Consider the following 19754-nt stretch of genomic DNA (forward strand, 5'->3'; position numbering starts at 1 on the left):
AGAGAGAGGATGTGGTGGTGGGAGAGGAGGGTTGGAAGGTCGTGGCGGAGGGAGAGGCCGCGGACGTGACGGCGGTAGTAGAGGAGGGCTAAAAGGTCGTGGCGGCGGGAGAGGCCGCGGACGTGACGGCGGTGGTAGAGGAGGTGGGAGGGGTCGTGGAGGACATGGTGGAGGGATGGAGGGCGGGAGCAGGGTTGTTGTTGAGCCGCATAGGCATGATGGAGTGTTTATTGCGAAGGGGAAGGAGGACACTCTTTGCACTAGGAATTTGGTTTCTGGAGAGTCTGTGCAGGTGATGGTCTTTCAAAATCCTAAAGTTGAAATCTTTGTAACTTTTCTCTGATTTTGCCTGGTAGTGTTTGGTTTCTTTGTGCTTCATGTGTTTTTGGTATTTCTTTTTCTCCATAATTAAGATGGAAGTAAGACTGAGTATAGGGTGTGGAATCCTTTCAGATCCAAGTTAGCAGCAGTGATTCTTGGCGGTGTTGATAATATTTGGATTGTATGTGTTGGTTCTTACTATATCTTGAATCTTAACTGTTTGTTTCTCTTTTTGGCCTGTGATTTTTGAGTTTTAGAAAGCCATCCAATGCAGATGTGCTGATTTGTTGCCTCAGAGATTGTTTTCTTAACCTTTTTTTTTTTTTATCAGAAATTAATGTGTGAATGCTCCTGATCGTCCTCATCTTTTGTTGTAAGATAATTGTATGTTTTGTGCTCTCGAATGCCTTATCAACTTTTTGATTAAAGTTTTGTGTCACTGATATAACCTTTATATTTTATGAATTTTAGTTTTATTATGGGATAGTGTTTATATTTTTGTTATATATATTGACTAGTTAATGTTTTTTACATAAAAATATCATTATTAATTATTTTTAATAAATTAAAAAATATTTATCCAAATAAATGGAGAGTTCAATCTATCTCTCTTTATCTCTATTTTTTTTTATCTCAAACTCTATGAGTGTTATTATGACTTTATTGGTATATTTTTAAGTAGTAACTTATAGCAACACATTTGTAAATTTGGACGCACAAGCATCAATAAATAATGTATTTAGATAGAAAACAAAGTCATAAAAAAATTTTGTTGAAATAATTAATGTTTTATATGTTAAAAGCAAACTTAAATTACTTTTGGTCATGAATAAAATAATTTAATTATGTTTGAAAATATAAAATTTCATATAAAATATGAAATTATTTATGCAAATATATATAAAAAATGCCATGTCAAGGACCGGCTTTTTTTTTTAATATTACACATTTTATTTTTAATTACATAAATGAGTAGATTTTAAAAAAATTACGTTTCTAGGCAAAACGGTAATTTATTTACCGTCTTGCATGCATGCAATTTTTTTTTTTAGTTTTTTTATTTTTTGCAGAATGCCGGATGGCGAGGTTAATTTCAACCCAATGTTCAACTGTGGCATCACTACCATCTCTCTCCCACCTCCACCACCTTCTTTCCACCTTTGATCATCTTGACCATCATCACCACCATCACCACAACCTTCCATTATTCCAAAAAGGGCTTTGTTGCCCCTTTGGCTTTAATTATGACAAAGAGGAGAAGAAAAGAGCTTGTTCTTGTTGTTTATATACAGACTAGTGTGTCAACAAAGTGCTTCTCCTTTTCATAAAAAATAAATTTTGATAAAAAAATGAAAAACATAAATTTTTTGTATACCGTGTATAAATATAATTTAGCTTTGTTACAACCAGCTAGCAGCAAATATTTGACGGGTTAATTTTTTCAAAGGTCACTCAACTTTGCCTTTGTTTCATTTTGGTTATCTAACTTCAATTTGAATCAAAAAGGTTACTCATCTTTAATTTTTGTTTTCTCCTGCAGGGTCACCATGAAAGTAACTCGATTCATCTATCGGCGTAGGGTCTTTGGAAAAATACGATCGACCAATATTGTATCAAATAAGATATGAAATCCATTTGATTTTTCTTTTTATCTTTTTCATATGAAGATGACACTTAATTTATTTTTTTATAATTGTCTAATGTGTAATTAGAGTGTCCAATATTAGCTGACTGTGTTTTCCCAGTAGCCACGTCAGATAGATGAATCAGGTTACTCGCGGGTGACCTGCCGAAGAAACAAAATTAAAGATGAATAACCTTTTTGATGCAAATTGAAGTTAGGTAACCGAAATGAAACAAAGGCAAAGTTGAGTGACCTTTGAAAAAATTACTCCAATATTTGACTTTCAGAGGAAAAATTGAGAGGTTTTTTTTAATTTGTGATTATGATGTAAATAAAGTTTGTATGGTGACTTATCCATATTATAAAAAAAATCGTTATGTAACATGTTTGATTTTTACATTTATTTTCAGCGCAAGGGATTGATTTAAGGTGATGTCCTAATGATATTAAAAAAATTAATAATAACAATAATAAAATAATAAATAACTATATGTGTATTTTTATGAAATTTAAATATAATAATTAATATAATTTAGTTAAATATTAATAAGTACGAGTTTAATAAAAATAACTTGTATATTTATTAATTTGGTAAATGTGCATGGAAAACTGATAGGGGGAATGGCAACTAAATTATTAATTATTCAAAAAGTAAGTTTTTCTTAATTTTTTTTATAATTGTATTTTAAAAAATTGAAAAAAAAAATTATTGTGTATATTGGCTGGTTTAGTAAATATAAATAGAATTTCTCATATAATTTTTGTTTAATTTTCCTATGATATTTGGCTCAAGGAATGCTTTAAGGTGATTTACCAATGACAATGAAAAATAACAAACAATAAAATAATAACTAACTATATTATATGTGAGAATATAATAACCATTATATTTAATAGGAATAAGCATAGTATGTTAATTTAATAAATAAAAATGGAAAGTGGATATGGAGAATGCCAACAAAAAAAGTATTAATTATTCAAAAAGTAAGATTTTGAACAACAACCTTGACTCAGAATTTCCAAAGCGCACACACCAATAAAAGTAAAAAATTATGAAAGAAGAAGTTTCCAAATCACACATTGATTAGCTAAATAAATATATATAAAAGTGGGATATGAGTTTTGTGCAACAATTTATGTGTGTAATCAATCAAGTTGGAGTCCAGCATTGAAGTACTCAAGTTCAAGCTCATTTGAAAACTTGTTGCTTAATACTCAGTTCGAACTCAATCAAGTTTAAGCTCACTCAATTAAGTTCAATAAAGGGTACTATACTTGATTTAACCGAAGATATTTTTACGTTTCAACTCAAGCTCAAACTCAATTATATATAAAGTAATTTTAAGACAAACCAATATGTATATACATACAAATACAATTGTATCATTAGATTTAGGAGCACTCGAGTCAAGTATTAAGATGTTTGAACTCAGTCGCTCCACTCAAACATGATCAAATTGAGTTTGAGTTTCCCCGAATTAAGCTCAAGTAGTTTGTAAGTAATAGTTTGCACTCCTATCCAACATGCAACACTCTTGTTTTTATAATGAAAGACGGAATATTATTAATATAATAATAATTACAATAATAATTGATTAATTAGATAAATATTTATATAAATACATAAAGATTATGTATAGTGTTATTGGTCGTCACCGTGGCAACACGGCTATTCCACAACACAAGTTTAAATTTAACACCAAACTAATCTAATACATGTTTAAACTTAACATCAAACCAACTCAATCCAATATATAAAAAACTCCACCCTCAACCTAATGTCAAACTCATTCAAATATTCAATATATAACAAAACTCAACCCAAAATTTTAAAATTCAAACTACACATCGAACCAATCCACAATACATGTTTAAACTTAACATCTTTACCCTCCAACATATAAAAAAATACAAAAACTAAATTATGAAAATGTCATTTTATAAACAAGCATTAACCCGCCCGGGTCATTGAAACTCGGCCGGGTCACATCGAGTAACACCGGGTTGATTGCATGTCCGGTCTAATTAAAGACCAGACCGGCTTAGTTACCGGATCACCGGGTCACCGGGTTGACCGATCGAACCGCCGAGCCAGTCCAGGTTTAATAACACTGCCATTGATTGAAATATCCCAAAGGGGTTTCACCACAAAAATGAAAAAAAAACCTTTAATCAAGGTTGTTGAATGTACATACCCTTATAAAGCCCTGAATTTAGGAAAAATTAAGATTCTTGCCCACTTGTCTCTTTTATAGTTAACTATGGGCAATTGTTGTAAATCATTTACCTATCTAATAAACCAAAAAAGCTTTTAATAGTGGGAAAAAAAATCTTTATGATGGGGATAAACATAACAATTTTTTGATAAATTTGATGAATATATTTCTATACTATGACTTTATATTATAAATGGTTATAACTTAAAATACAAGAACAAGGCAAACTAAAACCTATATATATATATATATATATATATAACCAACAGCAAGTGAAATATAAAGAAAGGATAAAAGACATTTTACTTATTTTCCAACAATAATGTAGGCATCTTGAATTAGAATTTAGATTAAGTATATATATTAAAAAGAAAAAATGGTTGATTTTACAGCCGTATAAATGCAAATAAAATTTTTGTAAGGTAAAATTTTTCCTATATAAAACACTTATAAATATTTGCAAGGGTGTATTTGCAAAAAGTCAACAAAAAAAAAGTTCTGATTCATATTGCACTTGATGATGCAGTACAAGAGATTCCAAACAAAATGCAGGACAAAAGGTTTATTGTCATGATGCAGTCATTTCTCTTCTTCACTTTAATTTAATTAAACGAAAAAAAAGGAAACAAGAACCCTAGAATTGGTTACTGAAAATCAAACAAAACCTCTCAGAAAAGGAAAAGACAAGCAATAAAAGTAATGGAAAAAATTAATCTAGAATCAAAGACATAATTGACACTAAAGTATCATCATTTGTTGAGCATGAGGGCATCTTCAATTTGGACTTAACCAAATAATTTAATTCAATAAAGTTGTTAATCTGGAGTATTACTGGCAAACAAATGCATTCTATTAATGATTAAAAAAAAAAAAAGGTCATTGTTAATCAAACTCAAAGAACAACGGATTAACTTTTAACACTCAATTAATGATGACATAATGATGCTTAACTAAAAAAATGTTGACTCTATGACAAACAATCACAGGTAGCATCTATCTATCTATATATATATCAGGAAGTTATTTGCACCTTGTCAAGGTGAACTCGCATGTGGCATAAGGCCGAGGTACCACATTATCTTTATTCGTCGTACTTCTGACTGATTTCTCCGGAAAATTCAACTCCTGAAAGCAGAATGACAATATGTTGACTTTAAGAGAAATGCGCTGAGAAAATAATGTATTTTAAGTTAACATGCTAGATAATGAACTCACGTCGAAATGAACTTTAATCTTTCTTTTTCTTTTGCCTCTACCTTCATCGAAACACTCATCCTTGGTTCTGCTTGAACTTGTAATATTGAACATATCTGGAGAGAAAAGAAAACCTACCACTTGTAAATATACCAAGGATAATAGACTAGAGTTATTGCAAGTGAAATTAAATAATGATGAAGGTTACCATCTGACTGTTCTTGCTGAATTGAGTGCCTCAGCTCATCAGGACTTCCGCTGGATTTTGAAATGAATTTATCAGCCATAAAATCCAATTGCCCAGAATTAGAACCTGTATTAACTCCATTTACATGTCTTTCTCTGCATTAATACAAGTACCATGAATATCTCACGCAACAGAAAAGGGTCATACAGAAGCAATAACACAGCATCACCAATGTCAACATCACTAGATATTCATCAAGAAAATCATATTATTGCAGAAATATATAACAAAAGCAGCAGGCTTATTTATGCAAGGGTTGATGCATCAATGCAGAAGAGAATACAATTCTATCAAATTGATTCTAGATTATAATAGATAACGAGTTTACCGCAGGTGCACTCTTCATATTTCTAAGAGAATTGGGATTTACACCACAAGTCTCCTGCTCATTCAGTTCCGAAAACTTTTTGAATACCATCTACAATTCCTTCAGAGCATGTAGAAAGTCTAGAGGGTATACAAGAAGATTTGAGACAAGACTTATATCACCCAATGACTTGAAGCCAAACAATAAATTTTGCATTTAATATTCATACAGTATGTATAATCTGTAATGTATATTATATAATATACTATTATGATTTACCATATGCTGTATTTTTTTTGAGCTATTGAGAGGGCTGGTCTCTGATCAAGCTCAACCCGATTACTTAAAATCTTGAGCCAAGCTTGACTTGCTTACAAATGGCCTGATCATTTGACAACCCTAATATTAGCATTGATGCTCAAGAGGTACTTCTATAAATGTAGAGTAAACAAAATAAGAACGGAGGAAAAGTAAACTGAAGATGCTTATCGGAAAGCAAAAACAGATTCACAGAATAAATGCTATGACTCTTGCCGCAATCAAAACAGTTAGAAGGCAATAGTTTGGATCTAATGCTGCAAAACGCCATGAACATGGAATAGTAAATTAATAAAGAAATTCAGCAAAGCAGTCAAGGGAAATTGGAAAGAGCATCTCTCAATTCGAAATATCAAATACAAGATGACATGTATATAATATTAATGGGATATATGAATAACTACTATGGCCATCTTTCTTGAGAAAAGATTCATAATGTTCATACCGGCTACCACAGGCTTCCATACAATGCCATTGTCTTTTCTGCTCCCAGATGTAGTGCTTTCTGAATGAGCACAAACACACACTTCTCTTGAAAGTTCAGAAACTGAATTATCATTGCCTTGATTTATAACAGCAGTTCTTATGCTAGAAGAATCACATCTGCAATTTGAGAACTCGGCTAGAGAACCTGTACATTGATCAAGCACAGGGTTATAAACATTAACTGAATTTCCCACCAAAGATTAGAGAAAAGAAAGTCAATAAAGGATTGTACATATCATTAAAAAATTAGCAAATGAAGCAATAATATCATGAATAGGTAAAACTAAAGAAAAATGGATAACCCCAATCCTCTTTTGTTGCATATTCTGTCAGTGGAATGTTATGTAGTAACGAATAATATGATGACACGACTGAGATTGAGCAAAATCATAATTAATAATGAAGAAACATTATACAGACAAACAAACAACACAGCTTTTGTCAACCATAAATTAACCCTTTTGACGTTGTACATTGGCAAATCAATTTCAAGTCAATCAAATGCTTGAAAGAATAACTATAAACTGTTATACATTGTGACGGAACTAACACAAAACGCAAATGCCATTTTTGCAAAAATAATATCATCTAGAAACAAAATAGGACCTAGATCACAGTAAGACAAATTTAAAACTTCTGGATGTATCACCATCAAAGTTTTCAACCAGTGTGCTCTAGTACCAAGCAAGAGAAACAAAAGCCATAATTACATGACATTTCTTATATCATCGTGTACTGAAATTCAATTTCAATCAAATCACCAGAATCTCATAAACTTACAACCCTAAACAGGGCAATTTTTTAATTAGGGATTCACATTGCATCAGCTTTTATCTAAATACAACATGTTCAAAAACCCGAAAATAATCACTTCATTAAAGTTTAAATCCACACACAGAAATCCAAAACAATGCCCATCAAAGAAACCAAACACTTCCCAAGAAGCCATTGTCAAAATCATGACTTCATCAAGGAACATAATAGAGACAATGCAATTTGTTTAATCTAGAATTTACATTGCAACCATTTCTCTCCCTATATGCACTTGCTTTCTTCAGTGAAAACATACTGTGAAGATCAATGAAAAACCATAAAAATCAAATCTTTGAAGTTTGAAATCCTCTCCTGTCGCCGGCGGGGTCCTTCTTTTCCAAAGGCCTTCCTCGCCGCCCCCTTCCCTGACGCCCTTCCCTTGCCTGCCACCCCCTCCGCCACTCACATTCCCCGTCAGTCCTCCACCTTCCACCCAACTCCTTTCAATGTTTTTTTAAAATATATTTTTAATTTTTTATCTTTATATATTTTTATATATTTTTATATTTTCATTATTTTATGTTTATTTTATTTTATTTTATTTTTCTGTTGAATGATTTTATTTATTTATTTATTCAGTTGAATGATTTATTTATTTAAGAAAATTTGAAAAAATATGTATGATTGATTAATGTGCATTGATTTTTAGGGATATGAGAAAAATTAAAGCTTTGATTTAGTAATAAATATTTTTTTTTAAAATTATGATTAATTTAATAGAAGTTTAAATGAAAGTTATTATTTTTCAAAAATATTTAAATATCAGTTTATTTTATAATTAATAAGATCTTAAATGTAAATAATTTATAAAAATTAAATTTATAAAAAAATTTAAACAAATTTAGATAAATTCTTAAATTAAATATGTCGTGTAGATGAGAATTTTTTTAATTTAAAATATTATCTATATGTCCTGTAGATACATTAAGCCCTTTATTTTTTAAAATCCTCATCTCTAAATTTTTTTAATAATAATTTTGAAAACTCAAATTTTGAAAGACTACCAATAATTATTTTGATACAAAAACATTTATTTCTTTTGATTATAAATAAAAGCTTTTGTAGTTTTTATATTGTTACAATTTTCTTCAACAAATATCTCAAATAGGTATTTATTAAAATTAAATGAATTTTTATTAAATAAATTACAGGGTTTATTCCAAAATTCTGTTATAGACTTCTAGTTATCTTATTAAGGCAACTAAGTCAAAATCATAAAGAAGTCTAAATTTTGATAAAAAAATATTTATTTTGATATATTAATTAATTTTTACTTATTTTTATATAAAAAAAATTAAATGTATTTTATAATTTAAAATTTAAAATTTTTGTTAATTAATTATTTTAAAATTTGTAGTTCGCCCCTCTATATAATTTCTGGCTCCGCCCCTGATTATTTGTATATATAACTTTTTTTTTGTTTTCCGGCAATCCACGAACTATGATTATCTCTTTCTTTATCTATATTTTATTTCCAATATACTAATTAATACTACTTTAATTTAAGCATGATATATAAAGGAGTTTCTTTGTTTTAAGTGTGAGGGAATGAAATTACATTTACATATGCATATACCTCATAAAGACAAAGTGTGAGAGGGAATGAAAAAAACAGTTCAACGGCTGTGATCCGTTGGGTTGGGACCAAGGTTGTCACAGGCGCAAGGCGCATCTAGGCGCAAGGGGGTCCTGGAGCCTAGGCGCAAGGCGCAAGGCGCAGGCGCGCGCCTGAGAGACACTAGGCGCACTTAGAAAAAAATGAAAGAGTTTATAAACTGTTCTATAGATTAATATCATAGAAGGCACCAACATGCATAATGACATAATAAGTTCAAATGTTCAAGACCAAAATGCAATAATGTGATATAATGCACCCATTGAGTCCTAACTCCTAACTAATAATAAAAATCTAGCCACTAATCACTTTCATCATCAAAATATTCAAAACCATCAAGTGCTTCATAATTATCATCATCACCAACTCCATCAAATTTCTCTTCAAATTCATCATTCTCTTCATCAAAATAATCATCTCCAAGATTTTCTTCCTCATCATTGCCATCTCTAGAATTTAAGGGGGTTCTCAAACTAGCAAATGATGGCTTCATTGCCTTCTCTTTCCCCTTTGATGGCCTTGAACTTGAAGCACTAGTATTTATTCCCTTTCCTCCTCCTCGACCTCGAGTAGTATATGCGCTTTCATCAACCCCTGCCGCTCTTTCAACTGCATCCCAAGTAAGGTCATCATCACCAAACACTAGTTCGTCGTCTCCTTGCTCTTGTTCTAGCGTACCCATCAACCACTCATTTGCATCATCAATATCTTGTAAAGAAATGGGGTCAATGCGATCACGGTCATCATATCGACGCTTTAGTGCTCGGTTATATTTCACAAAGACCAAATCATTCAACTTTTGTTGATCAAGTCTATTCCTTTTTTTATTATGAACCTGAAAAAACAAAGACAACATTATATATTTATTATAGTATATAGTTAAGGGCCTTAGGAGTTAATCTACAATATTAAAAAAAAAAACAACAATATCTAATATATAAGTATAATTCTTACATGTTCAAAAATACTCCAATTACGCTCGCAACCGGATGCGCTACAAGTTAGACTGAGTACTTTGATTGCAAAATCTAGCAACTCTGGAGTTGAGGCTCCATAAGATTTCCACCATTCGGCTATTAATGAAATTAATTAATAACAAAGTTAGTTACACACTTACACAATAGTATAAGTTAAATCTTATCAATTTATAACAAAAGTTACAAAACTTACGTACCTGGTGATTTCAAACTTCGATTCCTAATTGCCAAGTTTCTTCCAAATATGCCACCCGCATTTTGATATATACTCATTTGATTGTTGATTTTGTCTTGACATGAAGCATCAGGAACCAATCTCTCTAGAGTTTCAAGCACTCCATCCATTATCTCACTAGTTCTGATAATCTCCATTGGGTTGGCATAAAAAAATTCCGGATTAAGATAGTGCCCAACCGCATGCAAAGGTCGGTGAAGTTGACATTCCCATCGTTTGTCAATGATATCAAACACATCTTTGTATTGTTCTTCATTTTCTCCAAACGACTTTGCTATAGCTTCCTTGGCCGTATCCATGGCTTCATAAATGTATCCCATAGCCGGTTTTTTCTCACCATCAACCAATCGAAGCACACTAACTATAGGGCGGAAAATCTTTAAAATATATACAATGCTTGTCCAAAATCTTGTCATCATTATACTAGCTTGTGCTTTTTCCCGGCAATTTCCTTTGACCACTTACTCTTTTCCCATTCTTCAGAAGTAAACATTTTCCTCAAACAATTCTTCAATTTATGGATTCGTTGAAGTGTGAGAAATGCCGTGGCAAACCTTGTAACACCCGGCCTAACAAGTTCTCTTTGACCGGTAAAACTCCTCAACATATTAACCATGCCCGGTCGAACATAAATGAAGGAGTTTAAGCTGATTCCTCTTTGTACAGTTCTTTTCACATTTGGCATCTTACCAATGTCTTCCAAAATCAAATCCAAACAATGTGCTGCACAAGGAGTCCAAAACAAATTCTTATATTTTTCTTCCAAGCGCTTACCTGAAAATAAATTCAAAAATAATCAAATAAATGAACACTTTGAGTTAATAAAGTAATCAAATAATATGTAATACGATATGATGGATAGATTAATTTTATACCTGCAAAGACATTAACGGATGCGCTATCAGTAACTACTTGTATGACATTTTTCTCTCCAACACGTTGAACCATGCGATCAAGCAACTCAAACATTTTTTCTCCAGTTTTTGCATAACCCGAAGCATCAATAGATTCTAAGAACACAGTTCCTTTTGGAGAATTCACCAAAAAATTTATTAATGTCCTATTCCTCTTGTCTGTCCAACCATCAGCCATTATAGAGCAACCATAATGTGCCCATTCTTCTTCATAGGATTGTAGTATCTTTTTGCCATCCTCCATTTCTTTATTAAGCAAGGAGACACGGACCTCATGGTAGCTAGGTGCTTTCATGCCAATACCATATTGACCAATTGCATCGATCATTACTTGAAATTGAGGATATTTAACGGCATTAAATAGAATCGCTGCATCATACAACCATCGAGCTATTTCTCTACATGCCCGTTCCCGCAACTCCTTCTTGCAAGTATCATTGATTGTTGTTTGCTTCAGATTTTTTTCCTTTTTTCTTGAATTTTCAGCATTTTGTGTGAAGTATAAATCCATTGGCCCCTTTTGTCGTTGTCGTTTCTTTGCATTCAAAATTTTACTACTTCCTTGGTGCGAGCTCATCATAATGGTTCTTTCATCTGCATCTTCTTCATCACCGCCAAAAGCATCTTCTTCAATAATATTATCCAGAAAATTACCTTCAAGCATCTTGCTTGCATTAACCTTATTTATCATAAAAGACTGAATCTCTTCTCGTACAGGTGGTGGACATCTTTGACAAATGGTTGTATTTCTAAAACCTCCCACAATATGTTGTTTAGCTCTAAATATTTCACCTTTTGTAACTTTATTGCAAAAGTTACATTTCAAATCATTCTTGTTGTTTGGATTAATGCATTGAACATATTTCCAACATGGATCACTTTTTCCACTTGATGATGAAATAGTCTTCTCATTTGCAGAAGCCATTTACCTATCAAAGATAAAATGGTTGAGCATTTAATTACATATCTATAACTGCATAAGTGTATAACTAAAACATCAATCATTTAACTAACACATTTATTCTCATGAATCTCATCCTAATTCCTTCTAACTTGTATTGTTCCTTGATGCAATGCAATTATGCAAGAAGCTTTAAGATACAATTATACAAACTAGTTAAAGAAATATATTAGTTTTAATTCTTAATTGTTGAGATTTCTTCATTTTTCTTGCTACATAATCTTATTGATGTCAATACTCAATAGTATTACAAGAACAATTTGATGAACTACAGGCTATAGCATATCATGGAAGAGAACATCAACCAATATATATATATATATATATATTTATATTTATTTAATATTTAATACACAAATTATAACAAAATTAAATTAAAAAAATCAGCAATTACACAAATCTCAGATGAGGCGATCTTTGCGTCTGTGATTCAATCGGATGCTAAGGGAAAAGCGGCATCAGTGGCGCTTCGATCTGGATGCAAGGAAGGTGGCGGTGCTGATTCGGATGCAAGAGAGAGGTGGCGGACCTGGCGGTGCTGATCCGGATGCAAGGGAGAAGTGGCGGACCTGGCCAGAGAGAGATGGCGGACCTGGCGGTGTTTTGAATTTAAATTTTGTCTCTATTTTGTTTTTTGGATGTGTTTTTGCGGCAAGCAAAAAGCGGTTTTTCTTATATATTTTCTACGGGTTAACAAAAATAGTATTATTTATCATGGACCATTAGCCTTCTTAGAAATTGATAATCGGTTTTCTTTTTACTTATTTGTCTCGTTTTTGGTTGATTATTCTTTTTGGTTTTTTCTCAATTCAAGCTTTAGCAGTGTGATTTTGTCTCTTTAGGGTAATGCATATGTTAAGCTTTCACAGCTTAAGGAAAGGAATTGAGGGAAAATCTACAGGTTTGAGAGGGAAGGGGAAGATAAGGGAAAACAAGGAAAAGTTAGAGAGATTTTCTTACCAATTTTCTGAAAAACTGCGTCTTTACACCCACTCCTACCTATATATAGACCTTGTCACATGACTCCCAAACACTAAGCCAAAGGATTAGCAAAACAAACTGAATTAAGCTAAGCAAAACACATATTAGCACAAGAAGATCCAGAAAACCCTTCTGCTCGTGACAATACCCCTCCCTGGAAATGCTTCTTGTCCTCAAGAAGCACTACAACCTGTAGAGAGCACATCCAAGGAAATAGAGGGAAACAAGGCCTGAAGTGAATCAATGTCTTCCCATGTAGCATCTTTCTCAGGAAAGCCTACCCATTGCACCAGGGCTTGAACGCCAGCCACATTACCCTTTTTATAGATGCGGCGGTCTAATATCTTCATCGGTTCCCGTAACACTTGCCCATCAGGACTGACTGGTGGCAAGAATGGATTCAATACCTCGTGAGCTCCCAATTTTTGTTTGAGCAGAGAGAGATGAAAAGTAGGATGAATTGAGCTGCCTTCCGGAAGAGCAAGGGTATATGCCACCTTCCCGACGCGAGCCAACACTTGAAAAGGCCCAAAGAAGCGAGGAGCTAATTTTTGGTTGGGTCTTGTAGTTGTTGATGTTTGGCAATAAGGGTGGAGCTTAAGATAAACCCAATCACCGACTGTGAACTCTCTTTCGCTGCGGTCTTGATCTCGCATACCATTTCATCCGTTCTTGAGCAAGCTGCAAATTGGTTTTGATGGCGACTAACATGGCAGCTCGATCAGAAACAAACTGCTGAGCGCCGGTGTGGCCAGGAATTGAGATTTGGTGGAAATTCACCTGTGGAGGAGGAAATCCATAGAGTGCCTCGAATGGGGGCATCTTTACAACAGTATGGAAGGATGTGTTGTACCACCACTCGGCCATAGGAAGCCATTTAACCCATTTTTTTGGCTTGTCAGCACAAAAACATCTCAAGTAAGTCTCCAAGCATTGATTGACTCGTTCGGTTTGACCATCTGACTGTGGGTGGTAGGAAGTACTGTAATTTAGCTTAGTACCCAATTTGCTGAAAAGATGACGCCAGAATTGACTGAGAAAGAGGCTATCTCTGTCACTAACAATACTCCTCGGCATGACGTGAAGATGATGGATCTTATCCATGAAGAGAGTAGCTAAGTCTTGTGCTTTAAATGGATGTTTCAAAGCCAAAAAATGTGCCATTTTGCTGAATCGATCAACAACTACCCAGATTGTTGTTTTGCCCTCAGAGGAAGGTAGGCCATCGATAAAATCCATAGAGATATCCACCCAAGGTTGCTCTGGAATATCCAATGGCTGTAACAATCCAGGATAAGGAACTCTTTCACTTTTGCAAGTCTGACACACTTGACATTCGGCAATCAAAGTCTTAACATCTTGAATCATATTGGCCAGTAAAAAGTTTGCTGAATTTTCTTTAGAGTGGTGGTGACGCCTGAGTGACCTCCCCATGCACTACTATGAAATTTTGAAATAATCTTAGGTCTTAACCCAGTAGGACCAACATAGAATTTACCATGTATCCTTATCACTCCATTGGTAAAAGAGATGTGACTATCCTCTGAAGATTGAAGGGTAGCTCTGGCTAGTAATTCTGCAGCTGTAGGATCTCCTTCATAACTGGCTCCAATTTCAAGCATCCACTTGGGTGTGACACAAGAGAGTGCACACACAGGTAATTCTTCTTGTTGGCGGGATAAAGCATCGGCCACAACATTGGAAGACCTTTCTTGTATTGAATTTCAAATTCAAAACCCATCAGTCTACTTAACCATTTTTGTTGTATGATGGTAGACAACCTTTGTTCTACAAAAAACTTTAAGCTCTGATGATCTGTCTTTACAATGAACTTGCGGCCCAACAAATAAGGCCTCCACTTGTTAACAGCTTGCACAATTGCCATAAGTTCTCTCTCATAGGTGGAGAGTCCCAAATGTCGGTTAGCTACTGATTGACTCATATAAGCCAATGGCCGGCCGTCTTGCATCAAAACTGCCCCCAAACCAGTCGTACTTGCGTCAGTCTCAATAACAAAAGGTTTAGTAAAAATCGGGAGGCCCAAAAGCAGGAGTTGAACTCATGGCACCTTGGAAGTTCAAATGAGTGGTGAGCACTATCATCCCATAAAAAAATTTGTCCTTTTTAACAAGCTGATTCAAAGATGCGCTAAGCTCCCGTATCCTTTCACAAACTTTTACTGTAATACCTGTAAGGCCAAGAACCCTCTCAACCCTTTAATGCCTTTGGGGTTGGCCAATCTAACATGGCTCGAACTTTAGTTTTATCAGCTGAGACTCCATCTACAAATATGATATGCCCCAAATACTCAATATGGCTCTAACCAAAGCTGCACTTGGACTCCTTAGCAAAGAGTTGTTGATCCCTCAAGACTTGCAAAACCGTCTGCAAATGCATAAGATGATTCCTCAACATCGACTATAAACCAAGATATCATCAAAGAAAACTAAAAACAAATTTGCGCGGGAAAGGTTGAAATATTGAGTTCATAAGTGCTTGGAAGGTTCTTTGGGGCGTTACGTCAAGCGAGCAGCATCACCTTGAACTCATAGTGGCCCATATGAGTTCTAAAAGCGATCTTAAATATGTGTTGTGGTTGAACCCGAATTTGATGGTACCCCGATCGGAGATCAATTTAGAATAAAAAAAGAGCTCCATGTAGCTCATCCAAGAGTTCATCAACTAAAGGTATAGGAAACTTGTCCTTTATAGTTAATCGTTTCAACTCTCTATAGTCAACACGGAGCGCCATGATCCATCTTTCTTTTTTACTAATAGAACTGGAGAGGTAAAGGGACTATTGCTCTCCTGTGTCACCCCATTGCTTAAGAGCTCCTTAACTATCCGTTCAATCTCGTGCTTTTGAATGAATGGGTACATGTAGGGATCTGAACTTAAAGGGTTTCCGCACCAACCTTTAGAGGAATTTGATGATCATAAGTCCGGGGAGGAGGTAAACCTTTGGGTTACGTGAACACATCCAGCGGGCGTAGAAGAGAGATAAGCTCTTTATCGTGAGACAAGTCACCGGCACTACTCGAGTTTTTCATTGTGGCAATGAAAGCCCACTATTGCAATCTGGCGATGGTCACCTTTGTTGCAAATGGATAACCGATATCCGCTAACTTTTTGGAATAGAGCTTGTGTTGTCTCCTTGTATCTTAACAGCCTCACCCTTGTAATCGAAGAATAGTGTCTTGGACTTGAAGTTGCAGGTGACATCCATCTTCTCCAACCAATCCAAGCCTAGCAGCGCATCATAACCATCGACCGGAACCACTCTCAAGTTGGCAGTGAAATCATAACCCATGATGTTAAAGGGAAAATTCTTGCACATTTTGTCGACTGGCTCATAATCCCCTTTATAGGAAACTGCAAGTACCTTAGTTGTTTGGTCCAGTTTACATTGCAATTTGTGGGCTGTGTTTCGATTGATAAAAGATTCAGCTGCTCCACAATCAATTAAGAAACTCATTTCCGTACCCTTATGATTGCCTCTGAAACAAACAACATTCGATCACAACACAGCATTGATGGGAAGCATTAGTATCTCTGGGTCTTCCACGCACATCAAATTGCTCATGCTCGGTTATACGCTCCCTCTTCATTCTCATCGATAGCTATATAGATGCAGTTGCCTCTTATTACCTGGTGCCCTTTGAAGAACTTCTCCTCGCAAATAAAACACAAGTTTTGTTCTTTCCGCCATTGATACTCATTTTGGGGTCAATTTCTTAGCGATTGGTATGAGTGCGAGATCGACTCGGGTTCATGTTGAGTAAACTAGTGGTCGTGATGAGGAAGCTTCTTCTCCAATGGCGGGGTAGGCGGCAAGGGAGGCAAGGGAAGGTTTGGTTTTGGACGAGGAGGAGGCGCCATGCCCGGCTACGATCCTTTTTATCGAGTGGGATGAAACCCCGACTCTACCAATTTGGCCACATTAAATACCTCACTAGCGATTGTTTGGCTTAAACAACTTCACTATAACTTTGATCTCTTCCTTCAACCCAGACAAACAAGATTCTATCAAGTATTGCTCGGTGAATCCTTGTCCATTGGCCTCCTCTGCATAAGGTACTGACTCTTCATAGCGATTACGATAGTCCTCCACTTTGTAGTAGTGTGCACGAGGCTTAGAAAATTAAGCCCACCAAGCTATCATTCTCCTCATCATGAAATCGATACAACAAATCAACAACAAATTGATCCCCATGATACCCCGGATGCTTCTTACGATATGAGTTATACCATGAGGGTAGCTCGGCGAGAGAAATACATAGGCCCTAAAAGGGTACCTTAGCATTTTCAGCTGGCGTGCAAAGCTCAAAAAATTGATTGCAAGTAGCTACCCATTCCTTAGCTTCATCACCATTGAACTTAGGAAATTCAAGTTGAGGAGCTCGCAGTTGGAACATACCATTCTCCAGAAGTTGTTTGGGTGTACATGTGACCCATGAGGGGTTGCTTGGTGAAGGTCCTCGGTTAAGCTTGGACACGGATCCTAAAAAAGTTGGAGAAGAATCGCCATCCATTTCCTCAGTGGCTCCCATCCCTTTTACCCCTTTAGTAGCTTGACTTTAGTTGTAAAGGAAGTCATCGGTTGGAACAAATCTTCTAATCGAGATTCCATTACGCCCACGATCCTCTTATTCTTGTAGCTTTAGCTCTTCAATCGCCGTCTCCAAAAGCTTGATAGCGGGTCTCGGTCACCATCTTGGTCACGGGAAAGTCGTCTCTAATACCAATTGTTAAGCTTTCACAGCTTAAAGAAAGGAATTCAGGGAAATTCTACGAGGTTTGAGAGGGAAGAGGAAGACAAGGAAAAACAAGGGAAAGTTAGAGATCTTCATACCAATTTTCTGAAAAACTGCGCCTTCACCCCCACTCCTACCTACATATAGACCTTGTCATGTGACTCCCAAACACTAAGCCAAAGGATTAGAAAAACAAACTAAATTAAGCTAAGCAAAACACATATTAGCACAAGAAGATCCAGAAGATCCAGAAGACCCTTCTACTCGTGACAGCATACTAATTGTTTGATGGTGTAATATGAATTTGCATATGGAGAGTTATAATTTGTGAAAGTTAGAGAAAAAAGTGTCATCTTCATATGCAAACTTCTTGTGCAGAATCCTTTGCTTCATGGGAAAATTTACTTCTTATTGTTGTACTATGACAGTGAAAAGATTAAAATAGAAGAGTGAATAGTTGGTAGTTGAGGAGAAGAATCAATTGATTCAGAATAACTCTCATGTAGTATAGCAATAGCAGGTATTAGTTAAGAAAATTATTCATATCCTTCCATTCTTCTTTAGCTGTGACTGTGAGAAGTCTTGAGAGTCATTCATCTAAGCATCAGTGGTTTGGAATTTGTAGATTTAGCCTATATCCCTGTTTTCCCCATCTTCTAGGCTCAGCCCAAAATAATCAGATATTATATGATCTTATTTCTAGTCATCATCATTGATCAAAAGCGAAGAATGGACATAATTGATGGTGTTATTATGAGAGTCCCATTGCTATTATTCACCAACTAAATTGTGTGTTAGATGTGGGTAATAAATACCTAGCGAAATGTCAGCCTAGGTATGACTTATTAAGACAGTGGCTTTCTGATTTTTTAGCAAAAATCCATTTTGAGCAATGCTATTTGTACAAGATGGACTTCCCAACTGAGTAGTAAGTAGTAGTAACCACTACCTTTTTCTTGAGAATTGAGAAGCATGTCACTTGATCTCAAGGTTAACACATGGAATGGATGCCGACACAGTTAAGTTAGGAAGTCCATTTGGAAAAGCTAGTTTGTAGGCAATGAATGACAGGTTTTTATTATGGCAATGCTAGCTTTTAGCATCAGAGGAAATTGCCCTAATTACTGGCACTTGTGAATGAGTTTGCACAGCTTGCTATATATATGTGTGTGTGTGTGTGTGTGTGTGTGTGTGTGTGTGTGTGTGTTTTGAATTTATTATTTTTTTCTTTATCTCTATCTTGTGTTTTGGATGTGTTTTGCGGCGAAAAAGATTTCTTGTATATTCACGTCTTTTTTTAAAAATATTGCATATATATTTTTTAATTATTTAAATAAATAAAATTTAAAACAATTACATAATCAGGCAAAACAGTAAAATGTTTACGGTTTTGCCTATTGATAGTAGAAAGCGTTAATATGTTTCTGTTGGCATAAAAGGGTAAACATGTACTTTTTTTTAATAATAAATACATAAAGTTTGCATTGTCTTCTTCAACTAACCCACCATGCATTAGGGGTGGACATGGGCAGGGGATCTAGGCTGGGCTAAACTAAAAAAAACAACACATATATTTGGATTGAATTTGAGTGTGAGTCTTGTTGAGTACTTGTTTTTAATCATGACCCATTTAATTATCATTAGGCTCAATTCTAGCTCAACCCAACTAACCCAGAAATAATTGTTTGAATGTCAGCCCTCAAATAGGAAAACAAACACAAAATTAGTTGAAACACATGCACACATTCCTATACATTTTATATATTAAAAAAATCAAAATCAGATTCTTAA

At 34.7% G+C, this 19754-nt stretch overlaps 3 protein-coding genes across 6 annotated transcripts; 1 reads left to right on the forward strand and 2 right to left on the reverse strand.

Moving 5' to 3' along the window:
• Window positions 1-10: 10 nt before the first annotated feature.
• Window positions 11-685, forward strand: LOC120257989 (rRNA 2'-O-methyltransferase fibrillarin-like; the record flags this gene model as incomplete). The annotated part of the gene is made up of 2 exons (XM_039265318.1): window positions 11-292; window positions 454-685. Coding segments are annotated over 2 exons (318 nt in total), but the record flags the coding sequence as incomplete, so codon positions are not given.
• Window positions 686-5070: 4385 nt separating this feature from the next.
• LOC120265611 lies at window positions 5071-7897 on the reverse strand. Of its 2 annotated transcripts, none has more exons than XM_039273567.1 (5): window positions 7783-7897; window positions 6673-6858; window positions 5564-5697; window positions 5418-5471; window positions 5071-5286 (listed from the first exon to the last, which is right to left on the reverse strand). In XM_039273567.1, the coding sequence occupies exons 2-5, from the start codon at window positions 6690-6692 to the stop codon at window positions 5243-5245; spliced, it is 252 nt and encodes an 83-aa protein (XP_039129501.1). In that variant the 5' UTR covers window positions 6693-6858; window positions 7783-7897; the 3' UTR covers window positions 5071-5242. The 2 variants fall into 2 exon arrangements, with proteins under 2 accessions (XP_039129501.1, XP_039129492.1); XM_039273558.1 differs by having other exon boundaries at window positions 5377-5471.
• A 1410-nt stretch (window positions 7898-9307) lies between these two features.
• LOC120263558 lies at window positions 9308-12643 on the reverse strand. Of its 3 annotated transcripts, none has more exons than XM_039271513.1 (5): window positions 12623-12643; window positions 11229-12196; window positions 10316-11127; window positions 10096-10214; window positions 9308-9976 (listed from the first exon to the last, which is right to left on the reverse strand). In XM_039271513.1, the coding sequence occupies exons 2-3, from the start codon at window positions 12190-12192 to the stop codon at window positions 10772-10774; spliced, it is 1320 nt and encodes a 439-aa protein (XP_039127447.1). In that variant the 5' UTR covers window positions 12193-12196; window positions 12623-12643; the 3' UTR covers window positions 9308-9976; window positions 10096-10214; window positions 10316-10771. The 3 variants fall into 2 exon arrangements, with proteins under 3 accessions (XP_039127447.1, XP_039127464.1, XP_039127455.1); XM_039271521.1 differs by lacking the exon at window positions 12623-12643 and having other exon boundaries at window positions 11229-12393.
• Between the last annotated feature and the right edge of the window lie 7111 nt (window positions 12644-19754).

Source organism: Dioscorea cayenensis, chromosome 1, assembly GCF_009730915.1.
Source record: "Dioscorea cayenensis subsp. rotundata cultivar TDr96_F1 chromosome 1, TDr96_F1_v2_PseudoChromosome.rev07_lg8_w22 25.fasta, whole genome shotgun sequence".
Classification (NCBI taxonomy): Eukaryota; Viridiplantae; Streptophyta; class Magnoliopsida; order Dioscoreales; family Dioscoreaceae; genus Dioscorea; species Dioscorea cayenensis.

Bases quoted from the DNA above. Each gene is read 5' to 3' on its own strand.
- LOC120265611 (XM_039273558.1), bottom strand. From the start codon at position 6,692: ATGGAAGCCTGTGGTAGCCG. The intron at 5,472-5,563 runs GTAACCTTCATC...TTTTCTCTCCAG, and splicing joins TCAGCAAGAACAGTCAGATG to ATATGTTCAATATTACAAGT. The intron at 5,287-5,376 runs GTGAGTTCATTA...TTCTGCTTTCAG, and splicing joins AGATTAAAGTTCATTTCGAC to GAGTTGAATTTTCCGGAGAA.
- LOC120263558 (XM_039271513.1), bottom strand. From the start codon at position 12,192: ATGGCTTCTGCAAATGAGAAGACTATTTCATCATCAAGTGGAAAAAGT. The intron at 11,128-11,228 runs GTATAAAATTAA...ATTTATTTTCAG, and splicing joins ATCCGTTAATGTCTTTGCAG to GTAAGCGCTTGGAAGAAAAA.